We start from the raw sequence: 21,399 nt of genomic DNA on the forward strand, positions 1-21,399 counted from the left end.
GCGCGGAGGAGCGCTCTCGCAGCCAGCGAGCAGCGAGGATTGGAGGGGAAACCCCCCCCCCCCCTGCTCAGGAGTTTGCAGTGTCATTTCAGCCCAATACTTTTGAAACCAACAGTTTCGAAAACAAAACCCCTGCATGCATGCTGAAAATGAAATAACGTGTTCACAGGTTGGCAGCATACCATAAAAGTAGTTCCTAGACGTAAAATCTTATCAGTATTATAAAAAGTTAAATGTTTTTAATTAGTATCTGCTTAAATTGTTTTATATTCGTAATTTATATCAGAATGAGATTCAGAGGCGCAAATCTATGGGATTCGCAAGTGGACACCGCAGAAATTTGCAAGTGGCCTTCTCATCACCAAAGACAAATTATGATAATAGCCCCCGTACGCAAGCTATATAAAACGTGTTTGGCCAGTATAAAATGGCCTATTCGCCAATAGGACTGCGTCAGTTGACGAATTGTCGTAGTACTTACGTGCCGGAATTTCTATTTAGCACTTTACACTCTTTAAAAAAAACGGAAACAGAACTACTTATCCGCCTTCGGCGTATTCTTAAATGGTTTTCGTAAACAGACTGTACTCCGGTAGCAGGAGCAGTTCTCAACTGGCGTGGTGTCTCCTGAAGCTAGGCGGGGTGCTTGAAGGGTAGATGTGGCCGCGAGGTCCGCGCAGTTGGCAGCACCGCGCCGGCACCGTCTGCGTCCACAATGTTTTAAAGTATTTATAATGTAGTTAACCTAACCTATTTGACCATTAGTATCCTTTTATCAACACCGCCATATTTATTTACAATGAACAAAAAAAAACCGAAGATGCACGATCGGGCGTTTGGCTCTCTCGTCTGTGAAAAGAAGGCTTCCCCCACAACTCAGCTCGGTAAAGACGCGCCATTCTTCTCTCTCTCTCTCTCTCTCTCTCTCTCTCTCTCTTATTTGCGTAGAGGCGTGCGTCGCGCGGACGGCCGGAAGCGGGGAATCACGGCGGGGCAGAACCCCAGCGCTGCTGGCGGGCTCCGAGCTAATTGAGGAAGTCGCCAGTCACCAACGGCGCAGCGGCTGGCTAATGCCAGACATTAGAGGCATTAGAGGCCTGGCGTGCGGCTAACTAGAGGCTGGCGAGCTCCCGGATGCAGCGGAACTATAGCCGGCCAAATAAACAAGAGGGTAGTAGATTTTTTTACGTCATTTCATTAATTTTTTATATATAAGGATTACGGCAAGGGCGTACGTTGGGTGAGGAAGGGTAGGGGAAGTTATATCCTCTTTAAAAAAAAAAACTAAACTCACTAACACTCCCGCTAAACAAATTGAGATAAAGCAAAAGCATGTGTACTGTTGAAGGTTCTGCTGTCATAGTTTACATCAGGTGATCGATACTTGAGTATAATTTAATTCATTTTTTTTAATAAATCATAAAAAAAATTTAATGATTATTTAAGTCGCAGTGTGTAACATTCACATTTCACTTGATATTAAAAACAATATACATATATTTTTTTAATTATTGTATATTCGCAAATGTTCTCAAATCAAAATTTTAAATTCCCATCATTGTATGTTTAGCCACGAAAAATCATTTTGCTGCGTTAAGTCTTCGGTTTTATTTGAGGGATTTATGTTGATGTTAAGCTCTATCCCTTGGCCCAACCACCGAAATGAAATCATGTGTTCGCCTCGGCGTATAACCGGGAGTACTCACGGAGTTCAGAGCTTCAGAAAAAAAACCACGTGATGTAAAAATAAAAACTCCTCAAGATATAATGTGGTCTGTCTACGAAAAACATTTAAGAGCATTAGAAATAATTTATATTTCCATTGCGTCACATGCGCGATGTTACTGAAATTAAAGTCGGGATATTTATTTTCTAATGATGGTTAGACTTAGGCCTATACCTTAGTACCGGATACCACTATTATTACCCGTGTGTATTTTAAGGTTTTCTTTATTAAACATTTATGTGAAATCTTTAAAACGTGTTTACGTACTGTTATTTTTCTTCGAAAGAACGTTAAATTTTAATTTAAATTATTTATCACAAACACGTCGATTAAATAAACTGAAAACGTTTTGGTTGTTGTACATACCTATGGTACGTACGAAGCTAATGGCAAGAAACATTTTTTTGTTACTTACTTTTTATGCAATACATTCCTTAGAGCCTTTTACTATGGTATAGGTAAACCATAATTCTACCGAACAAGTCAGTTTTACATGGAATAATTGTAGTTCTTACAAATTATATGTCATGAAAACATGCCATAGCGAATCAAAATAAATAGCATAAGAAAATGAAATAAACATTACTTAATATTATTTAGGACTGCGTACATTCAATTTTTTTTTTAACTGAGCTCCGAATGTATGTGTCGGAAAAGAAAGTATCTGCTTGGTAATTATATATATATATATATATATATATATATATATATATTTATATATATATATATATATATAAACAAGAGATACATAGCTCACACCCAAACAACTGCACAAAAGAAATAAACAAGCGACGAGCTGCTCTTGGCGTTGGGTTCTCTACAAAACAAACCGTTAGCAGAGGCCGAGGTCTTTTGTCTCCCGCGTTTCAGCTGCCGTGAGGCGAAGGCGGGAATTATGCAGCGCGTCTGACAGGAATCGCCGCCCCTCCCCTTTTGAACACCCTTCTAACTACGCTCATGCGCTTCCTGTTTTCTCCATCACCTTCAGCAACACTTCTCATTGACCCCGAGTCAGGCGCCTGAGGTGAAGTAGCAGCGAATAAGCACTGCATTGTTGGGAGACAATCATAACCTAACTCGCGGGCAGTATTCCAGAACGTGTCCAAACCGAATCCCGGTAAGGAAGCCGATCAGCAACCGTTTTAATAGGGAAGCCTAAGATGTCCATCAAGTTCTGTCCCTGCCCGAACACGCCCGAATATTCACCTTCGGCCAACCTCGGGTTTATTTTATATATATTTATATTTTTCTGTTTATTGTAATGTAGCTATACTAACCTAACTAACCGTCCATAGTGTATTAAAGTGTTTTAATGTAGCTAACCTAACCGACCACTTTTAATATTTGAATTCATTTTTCCTGCACAAAAATAAAACAAATCCCGAAGTTGGCCGAAGGTGAATTGTTCGGGTGTTATCGGGAATGGCAGAACTTTATGTGCATCTTAAAGCGGACCACGAGTCCAAGTGCCCAACCCCCGCATGGTAGACTCTTTTCTACTCTGTCCAACACTTCATCCAGACCATCCTCTGTCTCCTGTAAATTCCTACACGTACCTAATGCATGCCAATTTGCATCCCGCATGAATGTGCCCAGGGTTTTCTCTGTGTCTATGCAGGTTTTACCTGGGCCCAACCTATCTCTAGTTATAGTCTAGATTTAAGAGTGAGGGGAGTTAGTCATGGCGCCAATCGCTGCCATGGCTGGCCAATCCCCTCCTAGCACATGATGCATGCGACCCTCTCCCTGCATGGCTGATACCAGCATGACTAGGCGTATAGGCTTCGGCCTGAGACGCACCTAGGTCCCTCCCTAACCCGGACCCCTCCCAAACACACTTAGTTTTAGTTAGGTTAGGAAAAAAAAATTGTGCATCTTAGGTCTCCCGTTTTAATAAACGGTGCCTGCGCGAGGCTAGAAACTGATTTCAACGCATTCTAGCGGACGTTTCGTAACCATCGATACAATTGTTACGGTAAAAATCCTAGAGATAGTAGCACCATCGCACAAAAAATACAACGGCCTTTCTACTTTTCTCAAGTAGTTATAAAGTTGTGATTATTTCTTATGATGAGCATTAAAGTGTACAAAATGTATTCCAGGATAATTCCGCTACCTTAAAGTTTCATTTTGCACACCAGCGCGCTTTCTACATCCTCCGACGATCACAACAATGACTGTATAAGAGTTAATGGTGCCAGACATGGGTCCGTCGTCTGGAAGAAATCAACGATAAAGTGAGCTCTGAGCTTGCGCGGAATTTGGGCAACGGATATAGGACTCCAAAAGGGACTGGCAGTGTCCTAATTGTGCACTAGGAACAGGGGCGTAGGAACCGGGGGGACAGGGGGGACAGGGGGGACAGGGGGGACGTGTCCCCCTGAACTTTTTGGGTGGAGGGGACTGCCCCCCCCCCCCAACTTTCTAGACCGTGATATTTTTATTTTATAATATTATTCTGCCCAACTTTATTTGTAATTTCTTCACTCTGAAATTTTATCTTAAGGAAACAATAATAATTTTAACATTGATGTATCCAATGGTTAGATACAAATGACTAGGAATACGGCTATGGTACAGTTTTAGTAGCTATATTCAACACTTATGTTTTGGAATACTAACCTTAGTTGCCGTGGCTGGCCAATCCCCGAGCAAGCACACGATGCATGCGACCCTTCTCTGACTTGGCGTGTATGCTCCGGTCTGAGTCACACCTAGGTCCCTCTCTAACTCGGATCGGTCGGACCCTCCTACAAAATACACTTAGTTTAAGTTGCTTTAGGGAGAAAATAAACATTAAGATGTAGTTTACGTTAGGATTGTTACATAAATCAAATTCTCGACAAATCGGACTTTTTCTTTCGAGTAGGATATGTTTTCTCACGTCTAGGTATTGACTCATAAATGGAAGGTTGGTCATGTTAGGTCAGCGACATCTAAAATACTCTATAATCATGAAAAATGTATGAAACTTCGCATGATAGTGTTTTTATTTTTATTTTTATTCCGACCGTACAGTTTCACGAGCGAGCAGCGAACATTTTCAGCGCTGATCGGGGGTCAATGAATCTTAGGCTTCTCGAGTCATCGGCTCTCAGGAGGGGAAGTCATGGAATGCAGAGTTCATGTCGCCTACCGTTTCCCGTGCAACGGTGTTCCGGCCGAACACTGTCGCTCTAAACAACTTTCTCCTACTATGGCGATTCACGAAGCCGCCCATCACACAACCACCCGTAGCTTTAGTGTGACGTAATTCTGTGTCGGAATTCGGCCAACGACCAGCTTCGGCTGCAGTTTAAAACATTACGACCTGTAGTCTAAAAGTGCTCCCCAAGTCTGGTACACACCTTGGAAGTTGGAGATGAACAAATATTGTTAATTGCAAATAGTGAAAGCATTTAAGATGGAACTCTGAACGTATGGATGGCGTTTAATTAAACAAATTACTACCACCCCCCGCTAAAAAGATTTTATTGAAATGTAAGGAGAAGGGGGGGGGGGAGGTTACGATAGCGAAAAGTCTAGCGGTGGTTGTAAAACTTTCTTCAACTAAATATTATCCACACGCCCACTGTTATGGCAGTAAAAAAGTTATTCGGATCCAACTTCAAAGGTATACACCAGCCTTGGAAAGCATAATTCGTATACATGTTTTCAACATATTTTCTCGTGGTTGGTCGGTCGAACTCAGACCCATTATGAATAAGTTCCTTTGTGCATATTATTTTAGACGCACTGGATTTTTTTTTGGCGAATCGCTTCTATCCCAGTGAGAGGTGCGTGTTCTGCGGAACAAACTGGGCTGACGCGCAAGGTGTGTTGATCGTGCGAGAGAGGGAGGGAAGAAAGGCCGTGAACAGCAGCAGCCATGCTTCCCGGCCGCCTCCTGCACGCGTCTCCCCGTGAGGGAAAAGGGGTCGAGTGGTCGAGGGGGCGAGGGGTCGAGGGGTCGATGATCACCGTGACGCGCTGCGTGTGCGTGTGGTCCCTCCACGCACAACATCGGAGACCTCCGTTCATAATTACATCCACGCCACTAAGCAACGGGAAGCCTTTTCACAGACGAGAGAGCCAAAACCCGAAGTTCCCCGAAGTTCATGCTTTTTTTTTCCGTATCTTTAATGTAGCTATCTTAACCAAATCAACCGTCCACAATGTTTTAAAGTAATTATAATGTAGCTAACCTAACCTAATTGACCATTAGTATTCTTTTATCAACACCGCCATATTTATTTACAATGAACCAAAAAAAAAAAAAACCGAAGATGCACGATCGGACGTTTGGCTTTCTCGTCTGTGAAAAGAAGGCTTCCCCTAAGCAACCGGTATCTCTTTTTCTTATTCTTAGCTCTCGGTATACGGCATTTGGTAGGAGGAACTTCGTGAATGGAACGGGAGTCGATTGGGACCTGAATGTGTCCCTAAACAAGGCGCTTCCATCTGTGGAAGTCTCAGAAATCTCGAAAGATGGCAGACCCGCGTGGTCAATCCGTTTGTATTAACTTTCTGGAAAATCGGGGTATGTACTAAACATATTGGTGTGCGAAACTAACCTTTATAATAGTGATACAATCCGTTAATAATTATGTTATAATTTATAATCATAAAAAAGATTCATAACAACTTTAATAATATGTATTACAATTTTGACAATCCTTAGTTGACATTGAAATGTACAGTACATAGTACACATTATCAGTATACATTACCTTGGCGTCACTTGAATATTGGGTTTTCATTCACCCAAAACAGAAGATACATTCAAGTCCAAATACTATCAGTCTCTTACTATAGTGTTCGATTTTCACTATTTGACGTAATTACTTTGGTAATTGCATATTTAGCTGGGTCACACTGATATCAAGCTGGGTTTACGATTGATTTCCTTAAGAATTATAACTTAACATCGAGCACACGATTAAGTCAAAACATTTTCCAGTTTATGATTGACATAGAAGTCGTTAATTCTAACCAATCACAGCACAAAACACATGGTCGGTCATTGTTCGAAACGGAGAAGCAGGTTTGAAATAGGTTATTGACAAATGGGATATCTATTTTTCGAAATGGATGATGATTACAAATGACAAATATACGAATTCTAACCCAAAATACTGCCTCGCTCGGTCCAATAATAAGACATAAACTTCCGGTTGAAAGGTTCCGGTTTGTTGTGATTGGTCGCTTCCCTTAAGTCTTAACGAAAAATATAAAATACAACCATTTCCGTTAAGTCTTAAGTCATCATATGGTTCGCACACGACCCGTCAAAATTCACACACGACATTCATAAACCATTCTACTAGTTTACATAGAGTCATATGGTAAATACACGACTGTCTTAAGTCTTAATTATCAATCGTAAACCCACCTTTACTGCTTGTTTTGCACTAGTAAACAAGCGCTGATGGTTCACTTAACTCTAGTATTCGCCCGATTTCCGGTGAGCGTCGTATACACACAATTCAGTCATTCAAGCTGCTGCAAAACATTTTCTTTCAAAATGTCACTATCGGTTAAGCATAGGCTCCCTAGACTTTGCGGAGCCCTGATCTATTTATCTATGTTGGGCCCTCGTTATTTTGAGTGTGGCCTTACCGCGGTGGTTGAGGGAGGAGGGGTATGTAATAAACCTCCATATGGAAATTTGAAAATAAGATCTTTAAAACATTTCTAAGACCTGATGTAGGCTTTTGGACATACGCCATTGCTATGCTCATGTATGTCTGTAGAAGAAAACTACAAAAAACACAAATGACAAAAACACAAATTAAGCAAAAAATTGCTGTTGTCAGGATATAAACACCACACAATACTCCATAACAGGAATATGGTCTACAAACAAAGAAAAACAAAGAAAAATGGACTAACAAAAACGAAAAAACCTCCCACAAATGATGACAGCACAAAAATACCGAACCCAAAAAATTCAGCACAACAGTTGAAACGAGCCAAAAACACGGCAAAACGAAAAGACGAAACAAACAAAATAGTTTTCCAAAAACAGAAGAGAACGGAAAATAAAAGCACTCCCATTGCACAAATCTTTCAAAGATAATATTTCTAAGCCAATATGTAAATTAAATTTCCACGATGGTTTTCTAATTTATCTTTAAGAAATGTTCATATTATTTTCCTGATAAATTATACTCTGGATGATTTTGTACATTCCAAAGTTACATTCCGGTGAAGCCAATACAAATTTTAAAAGTTTTTCTAAAATTAAATCATGAAATCTCAAATGAATTCGTGAGGGTATTGGCCAGCACTTGGAATTACATAGTACTAATAACAACTAAATTATTTATTTTCTTTTTAATGTGGGTGATGGCCTAGCTTGCGCGGCCCTGGAGCCGATCCTGGGGTTAAGTCCAAAAACTTGTATTTCAACGTTAATTCAAACCATCCGCCGGTCACGCAGTGCGACCAATATACAAAAACGACATTGCGCTGTGCGCACGAAAACGTAAATAGCCACACTTACAATCATAAACTAAAAACCAAAAATATACATTAAGATTCACTTAAAATTACACAATATTGCATAGTTGCTTTCATTCAAAACAAATGTCCGTTAAAAAAACACAAATACAATTCACATCTTCCAATTGACAATCCGAATCCATAGACTGGCAGAGAAAAGATGCGTGAAATTAAGGTTGCAGGCAACTGAATTAAATCGTAATAAAATTGAATGACACCTGCACGCAAGTATGCGTAGAGTAGGTTCGTAAATAACACATTGTTTTTATGTAAATTAGGTCTACAATATTTTGTAAATACAGAAAACACAATTTCAAGCACGATAGCCGGCCGTTTCATTGGTCAGGCAATCCCAATTGAGTTGCCTACATACGATGTTCATGATAAAATCACTATGCTCGAAAGATTCTTTAATATTAAGATTGGTAGTATCTGTAAACTTACTGCTCTTTGACTTGGCTTCAAAATAGCACAAGGTACTTTACCTAAAATTGTTGGGAAGGAGAAGTAAATGTTTTTGTAGTGAACTGCGCAGGTTATGGCTATATAAATTCATAAGTGTTACATTTTGGTCATAATTCATAAACATTAAATAGTGAGTGTGTCTTCTACTGGACGTTGGCAGCTAACGAGTGTGTAACCCATCATATGGTCAACCAAAGGTACAGTTGGTAAAATTAAGAAAAGAAATGTTTTGTTTTAAGAATAGCTTCTTTACTCCTATTATTTTATAATTTTTCAGAAAAGCAGCTTCTAGAAAATAAAGTGAATAATTACTTCAGTTAAAGCTAGGTTAGTAACATTAAATGCGTATTTAAAGTAATGCGTATTTATTAAAGTAACTGACCTAACCTAAGTTCATAACAAGTTATTATTACATCATATGAAACTGAATGATAGTTATCAAGGAGAATGGACGCAAATAAAAATTTAAGAATACAATTTTATTTTTTTACTTATTGACATTTTTTAATCATTCTGTAAATCTGCATTGCAATATCTCAATTTTTATAGTTACTGTGGGTTAGGTTAGAGCCTAGCTAAAATCAACATAGTATCAACGCATGGATAGTTAAAGTGATATGCACTCAACACAGTATTAACAGTGGCCTGATTACATCAGTTTAAACTGAAACCCATTCCTTTGTTTATTTTGTTTGTTTGGTCTTTTGAAAAATGAATGCTGCTGTGGTAGGTAGTTTATAATAATTATATTAATATATTTAATACGTTACCTGAGAGTCTGAAAGAGCTAAGCAAACAAAATAATAAAAAATTCCAGAAGAACCTTAAAATATTTCTTTTATCTCAGACATTCTATACAGTGGATGAATTTCTCACATACTAACTGTTTGACATTTTATTCTACTTCTTGTAATACAATAACTTTTATCTCACATTTGATATTTAGTATTGTATAATATAATAAGAAGATCCACTATTAAAAAATTAATAAATCTGTCAAATATAATAAAGTCTCAAGCTAAATGTATATGTGAAATGGTGTCTAAATATGTAATCGGAAGCGGTGGACGGGGGGAAGCAGATAGATGCAATCTTTATAGATTTTGAAAAGGCGTTTGATAAGGTCCCCCATAGGAGGTTAATGGAAAAGGTTGAGTTGCTGGTGAGGGATGGAAGGGTGGTAAACTGGGTGGGTGATTTCCTGAGGAATAGAAGACAAAGAGTGAGAGTGGGTGAGGAAAGCTCCGAGGAGGGGGAAGTGACGTCGGGGGTGCCACAGGGGAGTGTGCTGGGGCCTCTGTTGTTCACAATTATGATAAACGATCTGGGGGAGGGCATGAAAGCCAGATGGAGGCTATTTGCAGATGACTGTGTAGTGTATGAGGTTGTGGGGGAAGGGGGATGTTTAACAGAGGACTTGATAAGGTTGGAGCAATGGACGGAGAAAAATGGAATGTCCTTGAATGTTGGTAAGACAAAAGTTGTCAGATTTACAAAGAGGAGGAAAGTCACACGAAATGTATATTACTGGAAGGGGCAGGAGATAAGAGAGGCAGCAGGATATAAGTACCTGGGGGTGACACTGAAAAATGACCTAGGATGGGCGGAGCACATAGAGGGGGTGGTCAGGAGGGGAAGGCAGGCGCTGGGGTTGCTTGGTAGGACCCTGCAGGGAGCTGGGAGGAGGACAAAGGAGAAGGCATACTCCACATTGGTCAGGCCAATGTTGGAGTATGCGGCGGCGGTCTGGGACCCCTACCTGGTGACTGAGGTGAAGGAGCTGGAACGGGTGCAGCGCAGAGCGGCTAGGTGGGTGATGGGAATGTGGAGAAGGAGGGAGGGGCAGGATGGGAAACTGCATAGCCCAACGGAAATGATTAAGGAGTTGGGGTGGGAAACGTTACAGAGGAGAAGAAGAGTGGAAAGGTTGGTCAGGATGTTCAAGGTGCTGAAGGGGGAAGGGGGATGGGGGCAATTGGGAAGCAAAGTACATAGAGGGGAGTACAGAGGACGAAGAGACCACAGATGTAAGCTCCAGAGGGTGTGGAGGCGGACAGAGAGAGGGCGGAACACCTTCCTGGTGAGGACGGGGAGGGAGTGGAATGGGCTGGGGGAGGAAATGGTGGAGGTCAGGGATGGGAGGGAGCTGAGGAGAAAGCTGATGGAGGGGGGGGGGGAGAGGGGAGTGAGTGGGAGTTCTTGCCACCGGGTGAAAGCCCAATTGCAGGTTAAGTAATAATAATCAAGAATCAAATACTATACATACTTTTGTTATTCTTTTGTACATAGATTACTGTATTTATGTATTGCTGTGGGTTTATGTGTAAGCGCTGATCTTAGATATGTTATTTTTTAATGTATATAAAACTGACATGTTCCATATCCCAGAACTCCAGCAGTTTGTAAGGGGTCTACGGAATGAAATGAATAAATAAAAAATAAATAAATAAAATAAACATATAATTATATTATATAAAAATATAATTATTATAAGGGGGAAAAAATTAGTATGAACAGAATAAAATCCATAATGGCACAGGAATTGCCTAAATTAAATGCTAACATTTTTCCTCCTCCAGAAATTAGAGACGTTTAATAATAAGTAAAATCTAAATTGAGTCATTAAAAAACTTAACATTATACTTAATATTTACCTATAGGTATATATTCAAACACAGGTGAAAGTCTTGCAGGACTATTTGGGTGGAAAATTTAAATGTGGGCAGGCAAAGTCATGTTTTCAAAGAAATCGGTGATTAAGAGGATAGTTTACCACTAAAGAGGGGGATAGATAACTGACACCAACAGCTACAAATAACTAGAGATGGTGAGGAGTTAGGGGAGCAAGTGGAGAAGATAGGGAAGAAAAGCATGCAAGGTATTGAGCTGAGGAAACAGTGCAATGATGGGGAAGTCTCACACCATCGTGGTGTGCCTTATTCTGAAGTGTGCTAAGGCAGTGTTTGATCTGTGCACAGAGGTGTCGGAGAGTAAACTGGCAGGAGTGCAGAGGGGGGCAGATGGTGGGAGAAGTGGAAGTGGAGAAGAATAGAAAAGGAATGAAGCCTGTTAAGTAGGCCTACTAATGAAGGAAATGCGGTGGGAGCGCGTCTTATACATAGAAGGCGGACAGTGAGGTTGGTACGGATGTACCCAATATTGAGTGAGTGGGTTGGGAGGATGGGAAAATCAGGATTCAATAATTAGAATAATACTTTGATAGTACTGTAATTACTTCATGTTCATGATTATGTGCTTATCTTTAATATCTGTATGTTAGTTCTTTTTTGTTGATAAAATACTATATCACATTGGATAATTTATGTAACATACCTTTTTCAAAGTTATTGTTTACTTGGTGAAATTTCTGTGTCACGTATTCAAGTTTCCCTTTTGATACTGTGGTAATTGATGCTTGCTGTTTTAATTTTGGTACCTATGGCAAAAGATCCTGGACCTAACAAAAACTTGTGATGGTCAATGGATTATGATGGTAATATTGAATACGAAAGAAAAAAATTTTTTTTTGTATAGTGATATTCAAGTTTTTGTTTAGCCAGGATCTTTTGACTTTCTAAATTTAACAGCAAGCATCTTGTACCACAGGAAAAAATATATACGGGATTAAGGGATAAACTTGATTATGTGATACAAAACAATTACCGTTTCCTTCATTGACTCATTTTCAAAAGTGTGAACTAACAAAAAAAAAATACTGGTTATCTTTTTTGTGTATTTTTTGATTGTGTCTTGTCTGATGTGAGTGGACATGGTTTGCAGGAGATGGCGACCAGCAGGAGTTGGGTAGACGCGGAGCTCGGCAAGCCAATCAAGAAGAAGCACGTCTTGCAGAGGCTTGAGGACATGTTCGGCAATGTTTTTGATTGGAATTTCATTCACTCGGTGGCACAGAGTTGCAACTGGGACAGTTAGTGATATTGATTTATATGAGCTTTGCATGCAGCATTCATGGCTGGTCTCTTTGCAGCTTGTAATACTTTCCTTTCATTTCTGTCCTCTCGTGTCTTGTGGTGCAGGCTCCCGTAATTTTTATTTGATGTATTCAGCTAACTGTGGATTTGTGTTCCATTTCCAAGCTGTGGTTCTGCATTATAACAAAGCATATTTATTTTGCTGTGACATACATTAGCATTAAAAAGAGTTTCTCGAGCATGTTAAATTTTTTCTTGTGCAGTCATTGCTAGGTAAAATGTGAGTCAATGCTCCTCCAGACTTTTTTCCTTCAAAAAAATACTTTGAACTAATTTGAAGTCCAAAACCCTGAAACTTTCATATTTTTATTTAATAAACTGTCTCAAGAAATGTGATTATATGGAGGGCATCCAATAACAGGAATATTGAGGACTCTAAATAAATTGAAAAAAAAAAAAAAAAAAAAAATTAAAAGAGGAAGCATTCAAGAGGTTGATAGGTCTGAGATTGGGGAGTTGGTAGAACATTAAACTGGGTGCACGGGCTACCCTTGTACTCCTTAACAGCAAAATAATCCTGGGTCTTAACCGTTCACCTACCAGCTGCTTATTCTTAAACTAGGTACTTATGTATCGAAAATGTTAAAAGAATTTTTGTAAAACATTTTCTGGTAACTCCCCCTCTTTTTTTTTTAATCTTTCTCTATTAGGATGTTGTGATACTTCGAGTTTAAATGAGTAGTTAGGTTAGGTACATTGAAAAAACCTTATAACTGTGAGAATGATTATGCTAGGTGAGCTACATTTAGAAAACTGTAATGTAATATGGTCAGTCGGTTAGATTAGGTTAGCTACATTAAAATACTTTAAAATTGTGTAAACAGTTGGTTAGGTTAAGTTAACTATATTTTTAATTGGTAATTCGTAACATACAGTTAAAATGATTTTACCATTCACAACATAATTTAACGGACTGTTCTCAAGTTATCACAGTGTTTGTAATGTAGCAAACCCAATTGAAGATCCATACTATTACAAGGTATTTTTAAGGTAGCTGATTTTACCCAACCAATAATTCTCACTATTTTACAATAGGCTATTTATAATGGGTAAAAATGTCATATGATCTATCCAAGTTTATCCCTTCATCCAGATGGCATCATCGGGTAATACATAATGCTGGTTGTTAACTTAGTACATCAAAAAATCTTGGCCCTTACAAAAACTGATGATATAAGAACGAATATTGATGGTAAATTGAATACGATCTTGGTAGTTTTAACAGGAATAGCAAACATGAAATGTAACTCAGGAAACACTGTACTCAACTGCCAAAAAAATTCTTTTTAACAATAAAAATTCTCTTTTTTTTTTTTTTTTTCCAAATAATTTAGTGTAGGTGAACTGGCTCAGTCTCATTGGCAGTTCTGAGTAGTGGAAGCATGTGTATTAACAAAGCTACCTTATGAACTACCTAAATTAGTGGTTGACATCACAAAACCATTTGTAACAGATTTTTGCATGTATGCAAATAGGTGTATGAATACATGTACCTATATTTCTTCAAACGTAATTTTAGAATGAATATATTTTTATAAGAAATACAGTCTCACCCTTGGTTAAACATTTGTTGTCATTTTCAGTTCACCTGTCGACAGAAAGATTGATGGCACTGTCAGAAGATCCAAGCAGGGGCAGGTCAAGGAAAGTTTCAGCTCAAATGTCAAATCCATCAGGGAAAAAAAGTGAACCACATAAACCACCTCAGAAAAAATTTGTTAACGTTAACAAGAAGTTTAAAGACAAAAAAATAGCCAACGTTGGTGGACTGAAAGAACTCCATGCTGCCAAAGGAATGCCAAGACAAGCTCATCCTCCCTTACCATTCTCCCACCCGAACATGTCAGGTCTTGGTCCTTTTAAAGTTGCTTACCAAGGAATGCATAACGCTCAAGATCTTGATGATGCAGATGTTGTCGTGGAGGAAGTGACAGAGTTTGAAATAGTCGGGGGCAGTAACTTCAGACGTGATGGTGTTGCTCCTAGTTTGATTCAGTACCATGCCCCAGGGGATCTTCTCTGTGCAGAGCCCATAACCAATAAAAATGTAGGTATGCTCAAGTCTATGATGCCAGGAGAAGGGAAAAAGTCAAGACCCCATTCGCAGCAGAGGGAAACTCAAAGTCGTGTTCAGGAAAAGAAGTTTGTGCAATCTGAAACTCAGAATGTTAATGCAGTGAACCATGGAAATCCGATCATTAGAATAAAATCTCACGTACAGAATGGGACAAGAATATTGATTCTTTTGAGAGGAGTACCAGGCAGTGGAAAGAGTCATTTGGCCAGACACTTGGTGAAAATGTCTGTTGTTGGACACTTTACTGATTATGTGTTCTCTGCAGATGATTACTTTACAACCAGGAATGGTCAGTATGTTTATGATCCTTCTCGTCTCTCAGAAGCTCACGAATGGGTACGTAGGAGCATTGAAGATAAAATGAAAAGGTGTGAAAGTCCTCTTTTCGTAGATAATACAAACATTCAGTCCTGGGAAATGCAGCCATATGCTGTACTTGCGATTAAGTATGGGTATGTTCTAGAACTTCTTGAGCCTCATAATACATGGAGATATGAGGAAAAACAGCTTACAAAAAGAAATGTCCATGGTGTCCCCCAACAAAAGATTAGAGAAATGTTGCGACGCTTTGAACCTCATCACACTGGAAAAAGTTTGCTGAAACTTTTCAATCTTTGCTATCATCCAGCAGTGAAACCCCCCCAACCTGCAGCTCACAAGTCCCTTGCTGCCCGCATTGAGAAAAAAGTTAATCTACAAAAATTACCAAAGAAAAACAAGAAAAAACAAGATGTTAGTAAGTCTCAGGTGAAACAGTTAGATACTGGAAGTGAGACAGAGCTCCAGATAAGAAATGAACTTAAAGACATAATAACACTATACTTTGCCAAAAAACTTCAGGATCAAGGCCAGCAGATGGATCCAGATACTATCAAATCAAAGCTATCATGTGGACTTAGTGTTGAAGAAATTCTGAAAACACCTTCAGAAATCAACCAGTCAGCACCTGATCAGTGTGTATTGAACAGTGCAGTGAGTACAGAACACACAGCTACGACTTCTTCAGTGTGTTCCACAAGTAATTTACATGATGCATCCAACACATTTGGGCTTTTTGGCTGTAACAGTAATAGTTCATCAGAGAGTGGGTCAGCTCAAGACAGCAGTGATAGTGATTCTGAAGTAAATTGTGTAGACCAGGACGACAATGACGGGGGAGATACAGAAAACTGTCATGTGACACTCAATGATGATGATTGGGAAGATACAGAAAACAATCGGGAGGCACTCGTAGCATCAGTTGAGTCACTTAGCACTAAAGAGTCTGTGGAAATTCTGCCTGAAGATCTATGGAAGTATGTCATGTTGAGTAAAACTGATTCTGCAACAGAAATTGATAACTTTGGTAATAATTTTCTAAGTGCTCTATTGGCTGATTCTACTGGTAATAGGGTGCAATATGTCAACACCACTCACAGTGATAATTTAGAGAATAATGCTAATGCAAACCATTTTGCTGAAGTACCATTTTCTTCTAATGTAGTGCAAGAAGTCATTTCTCACAGCGAAGTGACTGAAACAAATAATACTGTTTCTGAAAATGCTACTGAGAGGAAGGCCACGCCCAGAGACGTAACAGAAAGCAGTGCTGCCCTCACTGCTCTCAGTGAAGTGTCAGATATCAGTATTGGTCACAGTGTCATTCCAGGTATCATTGCTGCACTAATTGATAGTGTAACAGATCTCACACACAATGATGATAATCATAGTGGTATTTCAGAGACTGGTGCCATTCACCTTGGCACATCAGATATCAGAGTTGCACTTGGTGACAAGATAGAGAGCAGTGTTGTTCAGAGTGACGTGCTAGAGTCCACTGCTAGAGTCCATGTGCCAGAGTTGAACGTGACTGATAGCGGCATACCAGAGATAAATTCCATCCACAGTAACAAGCCAATAATCAATGACACACACACTGCCAAACAAGATACAGTAGCTTACACTGATGTCGAGACCAGCGCTTCTCCAGTTGATATTCAAAATATCAGCACTTCTCCCAACAATGTTACAGAGATCAGTGCTCCTTCAAGTGGTATGTCAGATATAAATGCTACACACATTGATGTAACTAAGATCATTAATACCTCTCACAGTGGTATCCCAGCTATCAGATCTGAACACTTTGATACAGTAGAGACCAGTGCCACACCTGACATCAGCACTGTAGTAAAGGATAAACCTGTTATTAATGTTAGTAGCAATATGTTGGAAGGTAATATTAGAAATGAAATTATTTCTACTGTAGTAATTAGTGGTGGAAGTAACTTACACTTTCAAAGATACACAGAATTGATTCCTTGCGATTCAGTTTTGCCCCTTGAAATAACTTCTTCCGTTTGTGAACAATTCACTAGTGTTACATCTGACATGACCAGTGTTCTTACATACACACCAGAGCATTGTGAAGTATCACGAGAGGAGATAGGAAACTGTACTAACCAAATAAACGAAAATATTGGACTCCATAGTAATGTTGAGGAATTGGCAATAACTGCTGGCAGTCCATGCAGTGAAAGTGGTGGGTGTGATAGTAGACATGTTGTCTCTGGTGATGTGCTGAGTCATAACACAGATGAAGCAAAGAAACAGTGGCTCAGACAGCTAGAGCAAGATTTATTGAATGGGTTGATTTCGAATCAAGACCTAGAAACAACAGATAATGAGGGTGACCAGATAAGTAATGGAAGTGAACCTCACAAAGAGTTAGTAGATGTTTCTGTTGAGTGTGATGCTGCAATTGATAAACTAGGAATAGTAATAAAATTGGATGGTAATGAGAAAGAAAATAGTAACACATTATTGACGTGTATTGGTTTAAAGAGTGCTCTGGAGGTAAGTGGAGAGGGAACTGATGTTTCTAAATGTCTTCATAAGTCTGTTTGCAAAGCGGAGGAATTTAAAGAAGACCATAATGAAGATGTAGCTTCAGACCAGGTAGTCAAGACAGTAGTTACTATAGATAATGCTACAGGCAGTAATTGTATAGCGAGATTCAACAACACTGTGCCGGCGAATGTAGATTGCATGGATCTAGTTGATACCATTGTTCCTGTTAACACCTCTGGAGCAGAAATTCATCTTCTGGAACAACATTCCTGTCTGGACAGTGGCAGTTGTGTTAAGGAAGACGGTGCTCATGAAGTGGAAGAACCTAGTTTGCTGGATGCAGCAAAGCTGGAGCAGGAGGATATCTGGCAAGTTTGGGAACGAGGTACTTCGTGGGAAGGGAATGGTGCAGAGCCAGTGACGATAGAGGGCAGTGTAGATGCAGGGAAGCCTAAACCTGAGCGCCACATGAAGAGAGAGCGTGTGCTATCGGGTGCTGTGGTTAGAGAGAGAATTGTGGATGATGACCCTCCTCTATTGGATGAAATTAAGGAATGGCAAACGGTTGTGGATGCTGATGTGTCGTGGAAGTCTGAAAACAGCATGGACTTATTGAATCTCGATACATTGTTAACTTCAGAAGAACCTCTCCCACAAAGGGAGATATTTGCAGATGATAAAAATTTAGATAAAATTGCTCCTGAATTGTGTGATAAGGTGGATTTGTTATCAGGGAAAGATAATCTTGAAGATAATGACTGTCACCATTTACAAGAAGAGAGAATATTTACAGAATCTTCAACAAATACACATCATACAGATTTTTGGATTTCCAGACTGGTTGAAAGTAGTGACAAGGGTGAAGAAATGCTTGAGCTCTGTGGTGTGAAAGTGCTTGCAAGTAGTGGCCAGTATGTTTCGGTCATTTTGGTCACAGATTTGGAGCGTACAAGGAATGTCCCCAGTGTATTAATGTTGGACAAGAGCTCTATGACCGGTGAGGATGGCGACTGTGGCATTCCCGTGGCTTCCGCCGATGGTGTAGCAAAGAAACGAAGCTTTGAACAGTTGGCCAGGGTTTTCTGCCACATTCCTCGTGATGAGCTGAAGGAATTGTTTGATAAATGCCAAGAAGATGTAAACTGGACTGCGGAGATGCTACTAGATTCTGGTTACGAACCACAGGACACACTGCAGGATTTGGATGATTCTTTTGTTAATAACGTAGACGATGGTAGTGAAAACCAGGCGAGCTCTGCACCAGAAGCTGCATCTGAAGAATTGTTTTTTAACAAAATTAGCACGGAGTCACCCATCTCTTCTACCCAAACAAATATTGAAACTAGGGCATGTACAAGCAAAAAGGGTGGTAAAAATGCTTTCAAAACACAGTCATCTGCTGAATCTTTGGAACTAAAGAAACATTTTGAAATGAATGTACATTTTGACAGCTCTCATTACTCTGAGCACGTGCAACGCATCAAGAGGATCCGGCACGGGGAGTTTGTGGGGACGGAAGAAGTACGCTACTCTCCCCAGGAACCGAGTGCTCCATTCGCAGAGGAGAATGACGACCAGGAGGGCGTCGACGGTGTGGTCCAGCGGCCTGCGGAGGATGACCCGGAGGCTGCGACGCAGAGCAGCGACGACGAGCAGACAGAGTGGCTGCCCCTGACCCTGGACCGCCAGTTCGTGGCCAAGCTGCACATGCTGTTTGGCAACCCAGCCATACTCTCCCCACCAGGTGAGTGCTAACACAGTCGAGCCCACTTTCTCCCCTTCCACACCCCCTCCCCCTTACACTTCCCCTTCCCCCTTACACTTCCCCTTTCCCTCCCCCTTCCACACCCCCTTCTTGTGCGTGGCAGTGTACGCCCAAAACATTGTGCAAGTATTTCAGGTCAGATTTGTTGGGAATGATCCAAGGAGAGCTGTAGCTGTAGAGTTATTTCAATATCTTCTTGTATGTCACTTAATATAATTTTTTGTTTTTGTTTTGATACTTTGTTTATAATATTGGTATTGATTCATACCATTTTGGTATTAATTATGGTTTCAATGGTTTTTCGGTACTTTGTTACCCCAGATCTTTTATTAAATTATATTTGTATTTCAGTATCATTATTTGTCAAAATTAGGTGGTCGCACTTCCGGTTATCTACCTGGTTCCACAAGTGCACCATACAGAACTTCTTTTTAATATGTGTGTCCCCTTGACATTAATGAACACAAGTCAAGGTATAGATCATATGATGCCCGTGTTGTCAATTATTCATCATCCTCCTCCTCATTATCATCCTCATGCTCAACCTCATCATCATCATAGTCAAGAGTTGCCTAGGTTCTAACAGCTCAAATGCTCTTTAACACATCCTAAGGTCAAACTGTGCCTGCTTCCATGACTTATTGAAATATACTATTTCAAGGTGGGTGGGATGTTTGGTGATCCCTTTGGTATTCCTGGGTGTGAATATGTTGTACTGTAAATGTTTGAATCTGCCAACTTTGGCGGTGCCACTGCTGTTACGGTCGTTTGTTGTGTTTGGTTGAGCAGTGTTCAAGCATCCCAAGTTGGAAGTCGGGTGCACATTGTTCGTTCGTGCAGTAATTGCAACAGTTGTGCTGGGAAGCACTAATTTCCGCCTCTGAACAGTGTAAAAATCAGTGTTTGGCCGGCAACAGAAGGTAGATTGCTGTGTTGAGAAGCAAGTGGTGTGCTGTCTCCAGCCAGCCAGTGATAGAGCTTTAGAGGAAATAACGAGCTTGAACATGGGCCTCATGCCTGTGGTCGGATCACTTGCTGCCCCCACGTGGCTTGGGTCATGTCTTAGATTCCAAATACCCAATGATAACTGAAGTGGTGGCCTACCATGATCTTCTAGCTATACATATATATATATATGCACGATTTAAAACTGGATCCAAACATTTCAAACCAAACCAGTCTGATTCAGAATGTTTTGGCGGGTGGGGAACGTGGCAGCCATTGTAGTGAGCTATAGAACCTCTTTCCCCCCCCCCCCCCCTCACAATGCATCCCATTGTTGCTCTAATTCACTGTTTCTCCCCACATTCCTATGTACTGACACTGATGTGGTTGAGACTTCAAACTCTGTACTACATTCACATTTGCAATGACGTGCGGGCATGAAATGTATACGTCACACACACGTGACGTCATCCACCTCCCACCACCAATTCCCCTCTTTCATACATACGTGGACAAGTCCATTCAACAGAGGTAAATGGCCGCACTGAAAACCAAAGTCTTTGATTAATTTTAACTGAGACTTTTGAAGACGTAAATAAAAATAAATATGAAAACATTAACTAAAAAAAAATATGTTAACATTATAATAAACATTAAACATAACAACATGAGAGAGCAGAAGTGTCTCAGCTTGGAAGGAACGGCTGTTGCAGACTCAGAGGCGGTGGTGAGTGTCCCTCTGGGGCTGGCGCGGCAGCTGTACTGCTGCCTGACGGACGCCCGGGAGAGCCTCGCGGAGCAGCGGTCCAGAGAAGGTGACGCCCCGCGCCGGTGCGTGTGTGCGTGTGTGTGCGTGCGGGGCCGCAGTGCGCACCGGGGTGTGTGTTGCAGACGAGGCGCTGGCCAGGCGACTGCAGCAGCAGGAGAGCGAGGCGGGCGGCCAGGCCTGCGACCTGCAGCAGATCATGGACATGGAGCTGGCCTTGTCGCTCTACCGCGCCGACGTGGTCAGTCCTCGTCTCTCGTCCCTCGTCCCGGCCCGGTTGATTCGTTTCATTTTGACCGTCACTTACAGTAAACTAAATAAACCTCCTGCAGTTAAAGAAAATTAAACAAGTAA

At 40.5% G+C, this 21,399-nt stretch overlaps 1 protein-coding gene across 4 annotated transcripts in view; it reads left to right on the forward strand.

Annotated features, from left to right (window-relative positions):
• The first annotated feature begins 8,651 nt into the window (after nt 1–8,651).
• Nucleotides 8,652–21,399, forward strand: part of LOC134542183 (NEDD4-binding protein 2-like) — a 33,020-nt gene continuing 20,272 nt past the window's right edge. For 2 of the 4 annotated variants that reach the window (XM_063386225.1, XM_063386226.1), the window contains exons 1-5: nt 8,687–9,001; nt 12,455–12,602; nt 14,250–19,313; nt 20,993–21,094; nt 21,171–21,286. In XM_063386225.1, the coding sequence (XP_063242295.1) occupies nt 12,458–12,602; nt 14,250–19,313; nt 20,993–21,094; nt 21,171–21,286 (5,427 nt within the window). In that variant the 5' untranslated portion in view covers nt 8,687–9,001; nt 12,455–12,457. Of the gene's footprint in view, nt 9,002–12,454; nt 12,603–14,249; nt 19,314–20,992; nt 21,095–21,170; nt 21,287–21,399 lie in introns of those variants that run through there. The other 2 variants (XM_063386224.1, XM_063386227.1) reach the window with 2 other exon arrangements.

Source organism: Bacillus rossius, assembly GCF_032445375.1.
Source record: "Bacillus rossius redtenbacheri isolate Brsri chromosome 4 unlocalized genomic scaffold, Brsri_v3 Brsri_v3_scf4_2, whole genome shotgun sequence".
NCBI classification, from domain to species: Eukaryota; Metazoa; Arthropoda; class Insecta; order Phasmatodea; family Bacillidae; genus Bacillus; species Bacillus rossius.